This window comes from Tamandua tetradactyla, chromosome 6 (assembly GCF_023851605.1).
Source record: "Tamandua tetradactyla isolate mTamTet1 chromosome 6, mTamTet1.pri, whole genome shotgun sequence".
Classification (NCBI taxonomy): domain Eukaryota; kingdom Metazoa; phylum Chordata; class Mammalia; order Pilosa; family Myrmecophagidae; genus Tamandua; species Tamandua tetradactyla.
The window spans coordinates 22,660,533-22,679,106 of NC_135332.1; the positions used below are offsets into that span (position 1 = coordinate 22,660,533).

The following is an 18,574-nucleotide window of genomic DNA, read 5'->3' on the forward strand; positions in this document are numbered from 1 at the left end:
CACTCAAAGGCCCTAAATTGCAGCACAGGTGTTACTGACAGCCTTTGCCCGCGAAGTCCGCTTTGCAGCCAGAGGCTTCCTCAGCAGCAAGCCTCAGGCCTGGGCTGCTTCTCTCTCCTGCTGGCCTTCTGAAAAGGTTGACAGAAATCTGATTGTACCTACAGCACACTCCCCAGGGCCACAGCCCCTTTCAGGGCGGGACAAATCCAGGTCACTCACTCTAGCAAGGACTCTACACAAACCCTCTGCTGGTCCAAATCTCTCCTGCTGCAGTTGAGTGTTCCCTCTCTTCCCTCCTTATTTCAAAGCTCCCTGGGTTTAAATATTGCTGCTTACTAGCATCAGCTTTTGTCTAGACCTGTGCTGTCCAATAACGGTAGTCCTTGGGCACTTACCATGTGGTGAGTCTAAACTAAGATGTGCATTAAATGAAAAACATACCTCTGATTTCAAAGCCTTCATGGGAGAAAAAAGTAACGTATTTCATTAATAATCACTTTGTATCAATTATGTGTTGAAATGAGAATATTTTGGATATATTGGATTAAAGAAACTATTATTGCTTTTCATTTTTTCAATGGGAGCTCCTAGAAAGTTTAAAAATACATTTGTGGGGGTGGGCACCAGTGGCTCAGTGGCAGAGTTCTCGCCTGCCATGCCTGAGACCCAGATTCGATTCCCGGAGCCTACCCATGCAAAAACAAACAAACAAATGGGTGCACGGGTGGGCCAGTGGTAGAATGCGTGCCTTCCATGTGGGAGGCCTGGGTCCAACTCCTGGACCATGCACCCTGTTCTAGTTTGCTAGCTGCTGGAATGCAACACACCAGAGACGGATTGGCTTTTAATAAAAGGGGATTTATTTTGTTAGTTCTTCAGAGGAAAGGCAGCTAACTTTCCACTGAGGCTCTTTCTTACGTGGAAGGCACAGGATGGTCTCTGCTGGTCTTCTCTCCAGGCCCCTGGGTTCCAACAACTTTCCTTGGGGTGACTTCTTTCTGCATCTCCAAAGGCCTGGGCTGAGCTGCAAGTGCTGAGATGAGGAATGCTGAGCTGCTTAGCAGTGCTACGTTGCAGTCTCTCAATTTAAGCACCAGCCAGTTAAGTCAAACGTCACTCATTGCAGCAGACACGCCTCCTAGCCCACCGCAGGTGTAATTAGCAACAGACAAGGTTCAGGAACCATTGGCTTGTGTCCACAGCAACAGAACTAGGTATGCTCATCTGGCCAAGTTGACAACTGAATTTAACTAACACACACCCAAAAGGAAAAAATATATACATTTATAGCCTGCATCCTTTTTCTATTGGACAGCACTGGTCTAGACCCTGGAATGAGCCATAATAAATGTATAATCTTTCCTTCAACTCAGCAAGTAGACTTTTAGTGCCTGCTAGGTGCAGAGTGGGCTAAACGCCACCCACCCTCTGCTTCCTATCCTATCACCTTCCACTGTGAGGATACCAAGGGGGCCCAATACATTAGCCTGAACAAATATAATTGGAAATCTGAATCTGCACCCTTGCCCTACCCAGAAATCCACCTGGCCAGCGAGCCCTGGTTTGAGGAGGGTGACTCAGAGACAGCCTGGGGTAATGACTTTTTTCCTAGGGTAGTGATCTTAAAAAAGGATTTTCTGCACTTGAAAAAATCTACATGGAGAAGGTGTTATTGATCAGGATGGAATAGCTGAGAGGCAGGAGCAGTGAGGAAAAGCAAAATGAGGGCAAACTGGACTTCGGTTCAAGACTGACTCCTGCGAGCTTCCTTGCCCTGGAAGCCGAGTGGGAAGGGGCCGGCCAGCTGCCACTGGGAAACTGGAATTAGATGTTACCGGTGTCCTGGAGAAACTGAGATGCCCCAACAGCACTGGGATCTGGGGTGTAAGTTGGGCATAGCCCTGCGACCTGCTTTCTACGCCAGGCTTCCTGAGGTACCCAGTGGTCTCTCCTTTGGGGATGCCTGCGGGCTCCCGGGAGTCCTGCTGTTCGGGGATGAAACCTGTGGCTCCCAGCTGCCCACTCTCCCCAGCCCCTGCCTGGTCTGCCATTTCCTGCCCCGATTATCTCCTCTCTACCTTCCATCCTCTCACTTTGCCACCCCTACCTCTTTCATCTGTTCTTTCCCCGGACCCCTGGAGCCAGAGGGACTCTCAAACTGTCTCTCCTCAGCCTCCTATGCTGTGAATAACTCCAGGCCCAAAGGGTTCAGAGGAAGCTGGAACCATAACGGATTCCGGACTCCGACTTGACCCTGGCCCTGCCGGGTCCCTTCCTGCCCCAGTCACAGCGGAGGGAGCAGAGGCAGGAAAGGGGCAAATCTCTGCTAGCCTCTGAGTATGTGGCCCTGGACCAGACAGGTGAGCATTTTTTCCAGCTTTCTGGAATCTCTTGGGCGTGAGGAGAGGCTTCTCGGGCTTCAACCAGGAAGGGGAAGTTAGGTCTCCCACCTCTTGTTAAAATGCCTTACCTTCTGCTTTGCCTCTTAAATTATTGTAGAAACATTCTGCTTTGCCTCTTGCCAGATGAGCACACATGCCCTCAGCCAGAGGGGGCACAACTGTCCGTGTTGGGAGAGCCGAGGAAGCGGAAGCGCAGCCCTCCACCCAGTCAGTGACTGTTTCTGCACCATGAATGGGAAACTGCACCCCTTCCTCCCAGCCTCCCCCACTCTGCATTAGATGCTCACTTCCCTCCTTCATGGAGCTGTCATCATGCTCCCTCTGGGCCAGAGAGAGGTCCCCATCATAGTACCATCATCCACAGAAAGACACAAGGGTGGTGTGAGCTCCATGGAAGCCCCAAGATGTGATCTTTAATTGACGCTCATGTCCCTGCCTCCCCCTGAGCCCCAGACATATTTACAGGACAGGATGCTGTATGGAGCCAGTTCCAGGCCCAGGGAGATGCAGCCTCCACTCCTCCCTGAGCACAGGAGGCGGCGGACAACTGGGAGCAGGGCAGGCTGGTCAGTCTCACAATCCCTGTGCTCCACCCCATCCCGCATGGGCACACAGAGGCATTCACACTTGTGCAGAGATGTGGATCCAAATGCTTGTGTCTGGATACATTGCCACCTGTGTGTACCTGCGCACCTCCAGGGAAAGGGGCTCCATAAGGAATTACAGTGATAGCACAAACCCCAGCCCTCCCCGTTCTGCCCCGACCCCAGCTTGTGGGGCTACTAGAGCAGGACCTGCCAAGGGACATCTCCCAAACCTCTCACTTGGGCAGTGCCAACTCTGTCTCAGTTCTGAGGATCCTACTAAGCCCGATGCCATCCAGCCACCCAGAGGGTGTGAGAGGGACCCAGTCCCCAGTGCGCCCCTGAGGGGTGGTGCAGATGAAGTACTTTCCCCCATGATTCCTCTTCAGACATGCCCCAGAAATAGGAGGAGTGAAGCAGGCTGTTCCCAGGCCCTGAGAGGGTGGGGGACAGTCAGAATCCCCTCTGAGTCTGGTTGGGGTATCCCCCAGGAAAGGGCTCCCATTTGTGGCTTTCATCCCTAAGGCAGCTCACCCCATCCTGCCCCTGAGGCTGGCTTTCAGCTGCCCAGGAGCCAGGGCTCCTCTGTCCCAGGCGGGCCTCGTGAGAATGGCCCCGGGCAGAGCTGGGTTTGTGAAGGACCAGGGATTCTGCCCAGCCTAGGCTTCGCCTCTCAGGGCCAGCCACAGCAGGCAGAAGACAGAACAGAAAATATCTGTCAACTTGCTACTCAGCCTAGAATGGGGGTAAGGAGCCAAAAGGGTCTCACAGGACCATGAGGACTTTTCTAGAAGCAGAGGCTCATCCATGAGACCTGCCCTTCCCCTCCTCCTGCACGTCACGTCATGGGCAGAGCCCCATCCCTCCAGGCACTGGGCCACCTCAGGCCTACCTTACCTGGGGGAGTCCTCCTGAGAAAAGGGCCCAGTCCAGGACATCTAGGCCACACCAGGGGGCAACCAAACCCTGAGTCAGTCCCGAAATCACCCTTCTTGAAAGGGAGAAGGTGCCATTTTGTTTCAGGGATTATTTTCTAAACCTCCAAAAATATGTGCTGTGGTAGGGACAGCAAGGCAGTCATTTTGGAATGGAGAGTCTTGGCTTTGTGGCCACGGTACCCAGAATCCAGGCCTTGGGCACAGAACAGGCAGCTCTGGTTTGAATCCAGCACTTGTACTTCTCTTCAAACTGGGGCACAGGGGGGACCAGTGATCTGCCCCTGCCTGCCTGGGGATGTCTGTGTTCAGTGAGAGGATTTCTGGAGTAATCTTCCATGGCAGGGCCTGAGGGATCGCCATGGCTCAGTTCCTCCAAGACCTCCAGCAAATGTCAAAACTTCCCCACAAGTGCCCTGACCCCAGCACCCCCAGGTTACATTTGTCATTTGATCCAGTAAAAAAAAAAAAAAAAAAAAAAGATGTCAACCCCCTTCCTCTAGGTCTCAGCCGCCTGGTCTTAAGGAGGGGCCACCTCAGGCCATGTCTGCTGGTGGCTCCTTGTCCCCTCCCAGGCATCCTTCCAAGCCCCTGACTTGAGCTGTGGCAGTCTGTGACAGAAGCTACACTCATACGGGGAGAGTTGGTGTGCAAAGCCAGTCGCATGAGGTGGGGTGGGGGACCATGAGGGAAATGCCCTCCAGGCCTGGGCCACCCTGGTGGTACGAAGGGCAGGGCCTTAGCCCCCCAAACCCCAGTGGGGCCAGGAGTTGAAGGGCTTGGGCTCGGAAGACATTTGCATGGTGCCTCCCTCCGTGGCTGGGTGGGGCCGCCTCGTGGTTCAGGGCCCAGATGGTGGGTGCCAGGCTTGGAGGGAGGGGGGTGGCACTTAGGCCCCTCCGGACCTGGAATGGGAGATGGGGCATCAGTGGGGGATATGAGGCAGGGCCCAGAAAGACACTCTGCCAGCTGGGCCCCAAGAAGTCTTGGGCCCTGGAAGAGGCAAATCACAAGCTGGCCAGGAAAGGGGGCTGGTGGGAGGTCAGACAGCGGAGGCATGGAAGACAAAACAGATGGACGCAGACGAAGGCCCCCTTCCCAGAAGCTGGGGGCTGTGGGTGGCACAGCCCCCAGGGCCCCCAGGCCAGAGGTGGGTTGGCCATACAAGGGTCAGTAGTAAATGGACCAAGGACTGAGAGGACGGGTGGGAAGAAAAAGGGGCCAAGGCAGGCTGGGGATTTCTTCCCAGAGCGGGCTTTTCCCACCCCTACAGTGGTGGGGCTGACTGCAGGGCTGGAGAATCTGCTTCCCAACAACAGAATGCAAGGTGACCAATGAGATGGAGAAGACAAGGACAGCGGGAAGGAAGACGTGGCCGGCGTCACACCGCCCCCTGCTGGGTCGGGTCGTACCTTCCTCGACGGATGTTTCTTTTGGAGCCAAGGAGAAAACAGGCAGAGAGAGAAAGGAAAAGGAGCCATTTATGACCTTCCCCTTCTCTCTGGGAGGGGCCTGCTGGCTCCCACAAGACCCCATGCCCCAGCAATGGACTGGGGGCCCTGGAGCCTGGTCGCTACTGAGAGGGCCTAGGAAAGATACCGAGGAGACCAAAAATGGGTCCTAGATTTGTGTCCCGCCTCTGCCACTACCTCACCATGTGACCCAGGGACAGTCTTATTTCCTCCCTGGGCCTCAGGTTCTTCCTTTGCACATTGAAGGGATTGGGCCAACTGAGAGAGAGGCCCTCTCTGCTCTGATAGTCTGGGGTTCTGATAAGGAACCCCAGAGAAAGCCAGAGGTTGTAGGGGTGAGGGGAGTGGGGAGCTCTTACTTAAATCCCCAGCCTGTGCCGCCCAAGACGATGGCTGCGACCAGGACTGCCCCAGCGATGGAGCCAATGATGATGTTCGTGCCGCTGGGGCCTGGGGAGGAGGGCAGAACTCAGCTGGCAGGAACAGGGAGGGAAAATGGGAAACACAGAGCCCTGGCCCAGCCAGCTCCAGCCTCACCCTTATATCTCTCTGTCTCCCCTGTGGGCGGGGGCGTGGGCAGGGGGTTGTGGATGCTGCAGTCTTTGCCCGTCCAATCTGGCTGACAGATGCACTTCCCTTCATTGCTGCAGACCTGAAGGCAGGTGGGTGGGTGGAGGTGAGCAGGGCCCTGTCTCCTCCTGTAAGCCTCCTCTGCCATCCCTGGCCTCCAAGCACCCACCCCATGGTGGGAGCAGATCCGGCGCTCCCCGCTACCAGGACAGGTGCTGAAGTTGAAGGCAGAGGCCGGCAAGCAGCGATGGTCCAGGCACAGCATGTTAGGCCCACAGGCTGTGCCGTCCTCCACGTAGCTCAAGTCCGAGCCATCAGCCAGCTGCACGTGGCCTCCCCTGGGGAGAGGACGCAGCCAGCATCAGCCTCTGCCCAACACTACCCCCCCGCCCCCCCCATCAGAGCTGGAACCTCCCTTCTCCAGCCATGGTTCCAACCAACACCTGCAGTCCAGCTCCTTGCCCTGGTGGTAGAACGTGACACTGCTGATGTCACCCCCTAGGTCCCCAAGTCGAGGAGACCCAGAGATGTTGATGCAGAGGAGGAAGCCACAGAGGACGTCCCTGTTGGGGCAGGGTAGAGACAGTGAGCCCCAAGTCTGACTTCAGATTCAACTGCCGACTCTAATCTGCCCTCACCCCCACCACCTGAGCTTACAGCCTCCTCTTAGGGAGACTCTCCTGCCCCATCTCTAGAATCCCCTCCGGAGGCCCAGAGATGGAGCCTTGGCTACTCACTGCTTATTGCACTGGACCCAGCCTGACCCCTTGCGCCCACAGTTCCCACGCTCCGTCCCCTCCACGTTCAGCTTCTCGTAGCAGAAGCGATCAGCAGCCGCTGAAGGAAGATGATGCCAGGTGTCACCCTACACACCCCTTGACTCACCCAGTGGCCTATACCTCCAACCCTCTGACTTGGCCCATGATCTGGCTGGGTCCCTGAGATTCTAGGGTAGCCACACATTTGGGGGGGCATGTTCAACCAAAACCTGTTCCCTCTCTAGCCTCTCAGTTCTGTATCCTCCAGAGTCCTCTATCCCACCCCAGCCAAAGACTCACCATGGCCCCAGAGGGCTTGGCACTGCCGGTCCCGGGTTTTGCAGCGACCTCCGTAGCAGCGGCCCTGAGGGGCCAACAGGAGACAACGGACATAAACATTAAGTGGTCAGAGTGGACAGAAGATGAGGCCATAGTGAGCCACAGGCTGGGCTCAAGAGTGGCCCACCCCATCATACCTGTTCATGATCACAGTAGTAGCCATCCAGCTTGTGCAGGTTAGGGGGGCACTGCAGAGAGAGGGCCGGACTGAGCAGTACAGCCCCAGGAGTGAGAGCTAACTTAGGCCTGCTCCAGGGAGGACAGAAGGGCTTCCCAATGCCTCCCAAGTGGGGGACTCTTGGTACAGAGCCCTTCCACGTCAAGGACAAGGATTTAGCCCTGAATTCAGACCACTCGGATTCGGAAGTCCAGCAGTTTCTCAGCGCCTCCCTCAAGTTTTCTGCACGAACCTCACAGGGCAGGGAGGACTACATGCCTGGCGCGGAATAAGGACTTCGATTTAGGGTAATTGTCCACTCCCATCGCCCGCATTCGCCAGGCACTGAGAACACAGCCAGACTATAAATACTGGTCTAATGATCGAAGGATCGAGTGAAGAACCCCTTTTTCAGCTGAGGAAACGAGTTGATCTGCCCCCGGCAGAGCCTAACGATGAGGATACCGACTGCCTCTCATTCGCAGGGTGGCGGGGCGCACCTGGCTTGAGTCCCCGGTGCAGGTCTCCGCGATGTCGCACTCGTTCACGGCCTCCCGACAGGACACACCCCGCGGCTCGTACTAAGGAAAGGAGGCGCTCCTGGGCTCTCGGAAAAGGCCGCGGCCACCGCCAGCCCTCCGGGCCCCGCCCCTGGCGGCTTCTTTCCCTCTGGCCAGCTCCTGGCCCCGCCCCCGCCCCTCGCAGCCCCGCCTTCAACGCGCCCAAGTGGCCGCACACCCCGCCCTCCTCCATCTTTATTGGCTCTTTCCTCGCCTTAGGTCCTGCCCCCAACATGCTCCTCCTCCCATGGCTCGTCCCTCTAAGCCCCGCCCCTCACCTGTTGCTCTCCAATCGTCTCTCCTTTGCCTCGAGCCCCGCCCCTCTCCCCGCCCCTTATCCGTCCCTGCGGCCCTTCGTCCTCACTTTGCAGCGGCGACAGCAGAGTCCGTCGCTGCACATGGCGTCGTGAGTCAGGGTGCATTTCTTGCAGCAGCTTCCGCCCGCGCGGCTGCACTCCTGAGAGACGCAGGGAGAAGGGCTGGGAGGTGGGCGAGTCCTAAACTTCCCTTTCGCACACTCTCTCGGGCCCACCCCCGCGCCCCGCCCCCGACCTGGCGCCAGGTCTAGTCGCTTACCTGCACCGAGCCGCAGTCGCACTCCTCCCCCGCCTCCACGAAGCCATTCCCGCACTCAGGGGGGTCCAGGAGCTGGGGAGGGAAAGGGTGTCGGGCACCTGGCTGGGACCTTTCCCAAGCCTGGCTCCCGCGTTTCCCGCCCTGGGGCTGGTACTTTGAGCGGCTTGTTGAAGAGGCAGCTTCCGCCGCCCTCCTGCAGAAACTGATTGTACTCGTCGATGCTGCAGCGCGAGAATTTGCGGGGCAGGTAGAACCTGGGAAGGGGTGAGGGGTCGGTGTCGCTGGGCCCCACCCGCCATCGTCCCCACCCCAGTCCGACCCCTCCCCTCGTCTCAAGATTGGGAACCGGGCGCGTCATGGCCCCGAGTCACCCTGGAGAACAGTCTGAGGATCTGTCCGGGACTGCACGAGAATCCTCCCGCCTGCCCTTCAAGAGGGAGCGGGTGGGGGGCGTCCCTCCATTCTCCTCCCTGCAAACCTTACGGACCCTGAGTCGGAGCTTGGGGGGGCCAAGCATGGAGGTGTCTCCAAACGAGCCTGTGGCGGCGCCCAGTGGCGACAGGGTGCACTACAGTCTAGCCAATTCTCGTGTCCCAGCAGGGGAATCGAAGTCTCTTGGGCGGTGTCAGCAGAAAATTAGGCTTCTTGGAATCCTAGTGGTCCCGAGAGCTGGGTCTCTTGAGAAAACCGGGTCCAGACTCCCACCCAGTGCTCATGGAAGTGGTCCCCTTCCCCAAGACCCTGCCCCCCCGCCCCCGTTTGTTCCCAAGGACTCACCCAGTGTCCTCCATGATGCAACCCAGCCAGATGTCCGGACACTTGCAGTCTCCTGAGGGGTGAGCGAGGTGAGACGTGAGGGTCGAGAACCTCTCCCCTCCCACGAATAGCCCCCTCCCTTCTCGACATGCGGGATGCTGGGCTGGGCTAGCTGGGGGCTGTGTGGGCCCTCCCACGGTGGGTACCTGCAGAGCTCCGGTGTTTGTTCCACATCATGCCCAGGTTCTGCCCCAGCGTCTGGGCCAGGGTCACCGCCATGGCCCCCACATTGCCATACTGGGGATGGGGAAGATGGAGTACAGAAGTGTCTACAGACCTCCACAGGCACAGGGCTCGTGCCCTTCGCAGCCCCTCTCCCTCCTACCCCCCACCCCAGCTGTGCCCCCACACTGCTCACCTCGTTCACACCCCCACCCCGGGCCAGCGAGCAGATCCCCCCCACGTAGGCAGCCCCGCTGCTGGTGCTCTGGAATGTCCTGCCCCTGGAAGGGAGGGGGTCGTCAGGAGAACCTCCTGCCCTCCCCAAGGTGGCTCCCCTAGACTGAGGAGGAGACTGGGGAAGCAGCCTGCATGGGAGTCCTTTCTTGGGGAGGTAAACATTGTTCTCCATGTCAGCTTGTGTGGCCCCGGCAAGCCCCTTTCCCTCTTTGGGTTCATTTCCCCATAAATTAAATTAGAGGTTCCCATTAGATAATCCCTAACATCCCTAAATGCAAAGACCATTATCAGTTTTTTGCCCCTACCAGGCCACTGCTTCTCTAAAAGATGCTGGGATGGTTTGAAAGTGGGGAAAAGGGAAGGAAAAGGAGGTGGTGGCAGAGAAGGCTAGCAGGAAAGACAGAGGCATCAGCGTGGCAGGTGGGGGACCTGTCCAGAGTGTGGCTTGTGGCTGGGAGGCAGGCAGCAGGTGTAAGGTGGACCCAGTCCCCAGACCCTCAGGAGAGCACCTGCCTTGGGAAATGACTGCCTGAGGAGGGGCCACCAGCAGAGGCTGGCAGGACATATCAGGATGGGGAGGAACTCACGAGAAGAGGTGGGTGGCATCGCTGAGCTCAGGCAGGCCCTCCCGCCGGTAGACCATGAGCCGGGCCAGGGTCTCTAGGAGGTCATCCTGCACCTGGATCTTGTCTCCATCTGCCCAAGTTTCCATGGCAACCAATACGATTCGGGTGTTGAGCTGCTCCTTGTATATCTAGGCCCAGAGGGGAGAGGGATGGGGCGGGGTCTGGATGGTGGGTGTGGGGTCAGGCCTCGAAAGGAGCCTGAATCTGTCCCTCTAGAAAGTGACCCCCCCCCAGCTCACCCCAAGGATTTGTGTATGGTAGGTGGGGGGTGGGTGCTGCTCACCACATCTGCCAGGTTCACCACAGACTTGGCAAAATTGCTGGTGAGGACCACCGACTGTCGCATCTGCTCAAACTGGGAAGGAGAAGAGTGGGAGGAGGAGGCCGGGTTCCTTCTGGGCCTCTTCCCCCACCAGCTGTCAGCCCTTTACCCCAGCCTGGGAACTTACCAGCTGGTGGTCGTTGATCACAATCAGCTCCACGTACTTGGTCTCACTGTGCACTGTAGGGTGGCCCCGGCGGACCTGGGGGTGGGCGGGCACTTGGAATCAGTCCCCTCCAGGCCTGGTCTCCTAGCCACACCATGGACAGACTCGGGCGGCTGAGCTCCAGGGGACGGTGCCAGCCCCCACTGGGGGAGGGTCCCAGCCTCAAGTTGCCCACATGGGAGCATGCATACACACCAACCTCAGAGAATGGTATTTCCCAGAGGTAGATATTTCCCTGGCCCGCAATCAGAATGGTCTAAGCCCTCCTCTTCCCCACCATGGCTGGGAGTATCCTCCAGCTCTGGGCCACAGCCTGAGGTCTCTGCAGCCTGAGGTCTGTGTGGGCCCCCGTACCTGCCTTTTCCTTCTCAGTCTCGGCCGGTTCAGGGGAGCAAGACGAACAGGGGCCACAAACAGGCAGCCTGTGATGAGGTGGCAGATGAGGGGGGCACAGCCAGCCCCCTCCCCAAACCCCATTTCCCTCCATTACCTGGCTCCCTGCATCCAAAGGGGGCTGGGAGAAGAGGGGTCCGGTAAATGAGGTGGGGAAGGGGTCCCTGCAATGAGGGAGGATTAGTTCTTGAGGGGCTGGCCAGGCAGTTCTGGACCCAGTAGGGAACACAGCTCCAGTCCTCCCCCCGCCGCCCCACCCTGGGGTGACCCAGAACTGGCCAGAGCTCCCATGTCGGATCTGATCTCCCAGCTGCTCAGATTCCGGGGTCAAGACCTGGGGGTGCCCTGAGAGACAGGGGCAAAGGACACTGGAGCCTGATGGGAGGTTACTTGGGGGGCAGAGGGGACACTGGAGCTGTGCAGGGGGTACATGGGAAGGGAACCAGAGCTGGGGTCATGGAAAAGGGCAGTGAGGCTGAGGTTACCAAGGGAGGAGGTGGGAGGAGACAATGGCCAGTGGGACAAGCACGGCAGGACCATCAAAAGAGACCACCATGGGCTGTGCAGGGCTTACCAGGGGGGCCTCCTGAGGCCCAGCCATCTCCTGGGGCTCCACAATGTAAGTGAAGTTCCCGTCCGAAAAGACCCCACTGTAGAGAGAGAGGTGCAGGTCCCCACCATCCCAAGGCCAGGGACTGGAGGCTTTTCCCTGCTGCCCACCCTCCCCATACTCACTGCAGCCCCTGGCAGGTGGAGAGGGCGGCAAAGGAGTGAGGGTTGCCCCGGAGCTTCCCCTGGTAGTAGCAGTAGTCGTCAGCCCCCTGGAGGAGCCACAGAAGAGTGATCAGAGCATGCCCCACTTCTGGCCTGAAGGCAGGATGGGTGGGGGGGTTGCAGAAATCTTTGCAGGGACCACTGAAGCTGCCATGTCGGCAGGTCGCCTGGGAACTTCTGGGGATCTGGAGCTCGGCTCCACTTTGGGTGTGTTCCCACTCCACTGTGTGACCTCAGGCAAGTGCCTGCCCCTCTCTGGGCCCCCTTCAGCTTGCCCATAAAATGAGAAGTCACACTAGATTTGTGGTTCTTAGCCATTTGTTGGGGGGAGCACAGACTCCTTTGAGAACAACTTGTAAAACACCTACTGTGTGCCAGTCACTGGCCTGACCTCCAAACACACACACAAGACTTCACACATGGTGTGTTCCTAGCCACCAGCGCCTCCTGTGGATCAGGCTAATAACTCAGCCTGTGGCCAAGGACGTGTGAGTGGCGGGTGTCCTCCCATCCAGGTCTGCGTGTCGGAGGGAACCAGCAGCACCTCTTCCCCACTCTGCGTCCTGCAGAATTACTTGTGCTCCAATTACAGAACTGGCTGGGGGCGGGGTGAGTGTATTTATAGACACTCATTCATCTCTGCTCAGGGCTGGGACCCTGGTGTTCCAGCAGCAGGGAATTCCTGTGGCCTTGGTGCTGGGCAAAAGGGGGCATTTCCCCCTCCCCTCTCCCAGATAAGTTGGAGGGGGCGTCCAGACAGAGGTGAGCATGAGGCAGTGAGAATCGTGGTAAGTCAGAGAAGGCAGGGAGGCTGTCTGGGAATCAGACCTCTGGAACTGGGTGAGGGGAGCCTGGCACCCCACATCATTTGACTTGCCCACCCCTACTGCTGATCCCTAAGGTGGTCAGAGAATGGGGGGTCCTGAGTGGCTGTGCCCATTCCAAGTGCACTACTGCCCCCATCTCTACTGGCCACCTGTCCCTATGCCTTTGGCCACACAAGGATGGCGCCTCTATTCTACCTCCCCTGTCCTCTTCCAAAGGCACTCACAGTGTTGTGCTGGGTTGTCCCCTCCCGGCTGAAATGGCGCTCCACATACTGCGAGGAGAGGAGGTGACTGGGACAGACAGGGTGAGCGGGGGGAAGGATGGTCACTGGTGAGCAAGGCCAGGATCCAGGTCCCCCACTGCCCCGGTCCAGCTCCCAGCCCGCCCTCTGGCAAACCCCCAACAATCAGCCAAGTCCAGGCCATGCTTTGCCCACCCGACCCGCATTCCTTCCCCCCAGGCTCAAGGCCACACTCACTGGTTCAGCTCCAAGTCCAGGGTGAAGTTCTCATTGAAGGCTGGGATGACGAAACTCACCTGGGCCAGATGGACAGGCTGGGGGGCAGTGGAAGGGGGGGGCAGAGGGGAATTCAACCTGGGGAGACTGAAGGTGGGAAGCGGGGAGGCAATGGCCAGCCCCAGCAGCTGAGGGGAGATGCTTTGCACAAGCTCATCATCCTCCAAGATCCTGTTCAACAGGGAACAGGGAACGCATGGGGGCAGGCCCCAGCCCACCCTCTGTGGGATAGGCCCCGTCCACCAGAGCAGGTGGGGTGGGGAGGGGCAGCTCGGCCTGCCCACAGCCTCAAGCCCGGTCCTGCTGCTATTCCTCAGGAGGAATCACGGGAAATGGAGAAGGGACCCAGTACCGGGACAAACAGGAGACATGGTGCAATGTGATCCCCAGGCCCTACCGAAGCAGACCCTTCCTTTCCAATCCCCCTACCCTGCCCCAGCCTCAGTTACACATAGGCGGCCTCCAGCCCTGCACACGGGGGTGGGTGGTTGGAACTGTCTGCTGCCCACCCCACCCCCACCACCGATGCTGGAGCGACAGGCAGGTCCCATTCTGCCAAGACGAAAGACCTTGGCTTCTCTACCCCCAAATCCACTGCCCTCTGGCTTGCGCAAAGCGGCGCATCTTTAATATTTCAACCCTGTGGTTAATTTTTAAACACGGAAGTTTCCCTGATACAGTTTTCAGAGGGGCCTATGCAGTGGGGCTGGGAGGCTCCTGGTTGTCATGGTGATGGACCAGGCCTGCAGCGCAAGATGGCGGCCGCCCGCGCCCGGGCGCAGCGCCTTGGGGAGCTGAGCCTGGAGCTAGCGTGCCTGGAGGGAATGTGAGAGGGGAAGGGGCAGGACAGTGAGGACGGAGGGGAGTTAGCCTTCTCAGGTCCTCAACCACAGCACCCCAGCAGCACCTGGCGGCTCCTGCGGGTCCCACTCCGAGCTGAGGTGTCTAGCCTCGGGCTATGGAAGATCTCCAAGCTCGGGGAAGGCCCGGGAGGATTCTGGGGCTGGGGTCGTCGTACCATCCCCATTCCTCTTAAGGCTGAAGTCCAGACACCCCAGTAAAGGCCACACCTTTGGACGTGGCCGCATCACTCCACCGTGCAGGTGTGGGGCTTTTGCTTGCTGCCTTCCTTTCGATGGGGTGGGAGCAGCTTGCAGGTTGGAGGGGAGTCTGGATGTTATGAAATCCCATTGTCGGCTGCTTGTGGCTTCCTTAGCATACCTAATCTTTTACTAAGCTTTTCTGAAGACTTCTTATCCGCCAGACTCTGCCCTAAGCACTTAACAAGGATTAACATATTTGATCCTTACAGCAACCTATGGGTTAGAAGCTGCTGTTATCCTCATCTGACAGATGGGGAAACTGAGGCACAGAGAGGCTAACTAACTAGCCCAGAGTCACGCACCTAAGAACCTAGGGAATCAGCTTCTAGGGCCTTCTCATCCCAAACGTGGGGTAAAACAGAGACAGGCCCAGTGTAGATAAGGGGCCCTGGGAGAAGGGGTGGGGTGGGCATAATGGGCCAGACCTCTGAGCCCCAAGGACACTGACTCGCTCATTCCCAGGCTGGCTGGGGCCCCAGGCTCCAACCTGAGTCCCCAGAGCATTGATCAGACTTGAAATAGAAAGTCAAGGATGGGGAGTCACTGCTTCCCTCCCCTCCCCTGGGTCCATCTCAGCTTTCACCCTCCACCTGGGCCTGGACTCTCTCCCCACTCCTGGGCTTGGACCATCTCTGCCCTCCTCCCTGCTCCTTCTGTCTGTCCCCCACTGACAAGCCCCTACCCGGCCGCCACTATGGCCGCCCAGAGGAGTGGCCTATCCAGGCCCCTTGCCCTGATTCCACCCTCCCAACCTGGGTAGCCTCAGGTTTTCCCACTGAAAATGGTAAGATGTACCCAGATGCGAGGCTATGGGGTTGGCAGCTCTAGTGGAGACTCATTCCAGGCCTAAAGGATGCTGGCAGCGTCTGGGCACATATAGAATCTAACCCACTCGAGGAAGTCAGAGCTAAGCCACCTGGCCTTCCCTCTCACTGTGGGGGAAGTCTGAACTGATGGGGGAGCAGCGCCGGACACCCCAGAGTCCTCTCTGCTCCCTAATCCCTGCAGCCTGCTGAGGTCTCATCCCCTTCCCCACCTGGTGAGGCGGGACCGTAAGGATGGGTTGCCCCCTTCCCCAGCAGGACCCAGGGCTCAAGCCAGATAGGACCCTGCAGGCAGGGCAAGGGCAGCTGCTGGGGCTGGGGGCTGGGCCTGCAGGAGGCAGACTCAGGGTGGGCACACTAGGAGGAAACCATCAAAAGGCGGTGGAAAAAAACAAAAAAGGAGGAGAAAAAAACAAAACCTGGGCATGTTGGCCTAGCCTGCTCTGATGGAGAGGGAAGTGATACATCAGAGAAACCCACCTCAGTCCCCAGGGCCACTGCACCCCACGAGCCTGGGACGTGGGTTCCTGCTGGCACCTGAGTCCCAAGATTTCAGGCCAATATCTTATTAAAGCCAAACTGCTCTCCTAGCCAGGCCCTACCTCCGGACCCTGACCTACACCTGACCTCTTCCCATTATCCCTCAGTCCTTCGGCAATCCTTCAGCCTTGAGGTCACACCCGGTCCTTCAGCTCGCCCTCACCTCTGCACTGTGCATGACCCCGTGGGCCGTGACCCTGCGCTTGCCTCCTGCTTCCCTGGCTGCCCTGGATCTCACGTGCTCCGGCTCATTTGATCTCAACCCACCCAGGCCTTCTGGTCCTCGTTTTGCAAATGCGAGGCTGAGGCTCAGGGGCGGACACTTGGAGGTGACTGGCCCAGGGTCACAGCTGGGCGGGGGAGGTGCAGGGCTTCCTGGCAGGGTTGTCCACCCCTCCACCCCAAGATTTTCTTGTTATCCATCCCCTGCCTCCCCCACAGGGGAAGAACAGTGCCTCCTCTCTGTACCCAGTGTTTCTGACATGATGTGGGGTACAGGGAGGATGCAAAAGTTCATTCCCCTGAAACCCCAGAATACCCTGAGCCGTGTAACAAATACAGATGCCCAGGCTCAGCCCAACCCTCCAGCACTGTATGAGGAAGGGCAAGACTGAATATGTTTAGGATTCCCAAATGCCCCCCAGAAAATCCTAACACTGGAGTTTGAGAAGCACCATGCACAATCTCCACTCACCCTGAATCACTCTACCCAGACCTCCCCCTCTCCCCCCACTCCTCCCCAGAGCTGCACCCAGCAACCCACCCAGGGCTCTGAACTCCTTGGGCATGTAAGCACAGTTCTTGACACAGATTTTGGTAATTGCTGTTTCAACTTTCATGCAGGTCCCCAGGCCCACGCCTGCTTCTCCCGACTCCCCGCTGGGCGCCACTCATTTGTGTTGAATGGAATGGCATCAGAAGGCCTATGTGAACGGCTTAAACTGTCTAAGCCTCAGTTTCCTCACTGGGAAAATAGAGTTGTTGTGTGGCTTAAATGAAAGCTCTTTTCAATGTGTTATCATAAAGGATAGTCATAATAACAAATGGTGTGTAAATGTGCCAGACAAACAGGACTTTGAGGGCCTAGATGAAAGACCCCACTGGGACATCACTTCTTGTGCCAGGTACTTTAGGCTCCAGCTCTGGATGAATTGGAGTGATTTACCTGTGATGCACCTCACCTGAGGACCTTTTTCTCTGGACTCCCCTCCTGCCTGCTATGCACAGAGATGCCACCGCCTGGACTGGGGCAGACGGGGGAGGGCCAGAGCAGCAGGGGCCCCACCTGGGCGTGTGCCCTGATGGGGGGAATCCACCCCCACTCCCCTCACCCACTAGCCAACTGCATCTGCCCAGCCTCTCCCAAGGATACACTGATGTCCCATTTATCAACAGGACAGTGGGATTTCCCAGACAATGAGAACAGTTGGGCGAATATCTGATGACGAGATTTGACCTAAATTTCCGAGGACAGTGTCACCTCTCTTCAGGGTCACCACTTGCTATGGGAACAGACTGGGCAGTCAGGTCCCTTGAAGTGGCTAGGAGTAGGGTTTGGGGAAGACCCCAACCCCTCAGAGAGTTTGACAGGTGACCCCCGCATGCCCTGGCTCCCTTTACAGAAACCCAGCCCATGTGCCAACATCTGGTTCCCAGCACCCTGCCCCAATGCTCAGGAGGGAGGGCAGGTCAACAGACGTTGAGCATCTGCTTTTGCCACATCCCAGGCTGGGCACCTGACACACACCATCTCCTGGGATCCTTGCAGCAGCGGCAGGTGCGCCAACTATTGTATCCCCAGCTTGTAGATGGGAAACGTGAAGTTCAGGAAGCTGCAGTGACTGGCCCGGTCAGGCAGTGGATTGAGCTGTCCCACCCCAAAGCCACATTTCAAAGCCTTTCAGTTAGAAATTTAGCATCCTGTATGAACTCTTCTCTTTTCCACCTCTGAACAGGGCTCTGTTCCCAGTGCCCCCTAAATCTTGGACCAGGGGCTCCCAGTCACCATTCCCCTCCCAGGAACCCTTCCTGCCCGACCCCAGGACAGACCAGTGACTTTGGCTGCACAGACCAGAGTATGGCATTGGCCCTAGTAGGGTTCCAGGGTCTCAGACACAGGCCTTGTGACTCCCTGTCCAAGGATCTCATCTCTCAACAGCTGGGAGCTGACCCTTGCCCAATTGTCCCCCACCCCTCTGCAGCAAGAACACACAAGGACTGCAGCACACCCTCAGCGGAGGGCTTCAAGGGCTCCAGTAAATGCAGGTGTGGGCTGTGCTCATAAGCTCAGCTCAGTGACGAGGGTGCCCCTGTCCCCTGCCCCCAGCCCTCCACCTCAGCCTGCTCAGATGAGTGTCTGTTTCCCCCGCCTGGGAGGCCCCTACCCAGTTCACTTCCCCATAGCTTGCCCCCTTCCTTAGTTCCCAAGGATCTGGATTTTCTCTAGGGGCAGGCATAACCCATACCACAGCTTTGGGTGACTTAGAGGAAGATGTCCCCTCAGAACACATGCAGCCTCATAAGCCCGTGGATTTCACTGACTTGCTCCTTGCCTAGGTGCCCTTATGCAGTTTACAACCAGTCCAACTACACTGCAGCCCTGCGTTGTTCGCCTCCTCAGCCCTCAGCAGCGGACTCCCTGTGGTCACTGGTTTCTGCATTTTAAGAAACTCTCCCACTCCTCTGGGCCTCAGGCCTGACCCACTTCCAAACTGGATAGAAGTCCCCTGTGCCCTCCTTTAATATGTCCCTGAGAGAGAGGCAGGGTAGTGCACTGAATAAGAGTGCTGCACTGGAGCTTGGCTCTGCTACTTAAGTGCTGTGTAAACTTGAGTGGATTACTTCACCTCTCTGTGCTTGTTTTCCCACCTGTGAAATGGGGATAATAATGGCCCCACCTCCTGAGGTTGTGGG

The 18,574-nt window shown here is 57.8% G+C and overlaps 2 protein-coding genes and 1 long non-coding RNA gene across 3 annotated transcripts; 1 reads left to right on the top strand and 2 right to left on the bottom strand.

Annotated features, from left to right (window-relative positions):
• Nucleotides 1–887: 887 nt before the first annotated feature.
• ADAM11 (ADAM metallopeptidase domain 11) lies at nt 888–11,719 on the bottom strand. Its single transcript, XM_077164142.1, has 21 exons — nt 11,650–11,719; nt 11,173–11,239; nt 11,041–11,104; nt 10,644–10,718; nt 10,478–10,549; nt 10,156–10,322; nt 9,528–9,612; nt 9,316–9,406; nt 9,131–9,182; nt 8,508–8,607; nt 8,354–8,425; nt 8,142–8,234; nt 7,718–7,798; nt 7,198–7,248; nt 7,022–7,085; nt 6,701–6,800; nt 6,407–6,526; nt 6,133–6,301; nt 5,931–6,045; nt 5,753–5,843; nt 888–5,351 (listed from the first exon to the last, which is right to left on the bottom strand). Exons 2-21 carry the CDS (start codon nt 11,184–11,186, stop codon nt 5,303–5,305), a joined length of 1,725 nt encoding a protein of 574 aa, XP_077020257.1. The 5' UTR covers nt 11,187–11,239; nt 11,650–11,719; the 3' UTR covers nt 888–5,302.
• LOC143687297 (disintegrin and metalloproteinase domain-containing protein 11-like) lies at nt 11,437–14,256 on the bottom strand. The gene is made up of 5 exons (XM_077164143.1): nt 13,644–14,256; nt 13,156–13,232; nt 12,901–12,967; nt 11,811–11,896; nt 11,437–11,725 (listed from the first exon to the last, which is right to left on the bottom strand). The coding sequence occupies exons 1-5, from the start codon at nt 13,743–13,745 to the stop codon at nt 11,557–11,559; spliced, it is 501 nt and encodes a 166-aa protein (XP_077020258.1). The 5' UTR covers nt 13,746–14,256; the 3' UTR covers nt 11,437–11,556.
• Nucleotides 13,691–16,691, top strand: LOC143687298 (uncharacterized). The gene is made up of 3 exons (XR_013177487.1): nt 13,691–14,297; nt 15,769–15,990; nt 16,505–16,691. It is a non-coding gene; the product is annotated as an uncharacterized LOC143687298 (long non-coding RNA).
• Nucleotides 16,692–18,574: the final 1,883 nt, after the last annotated feature.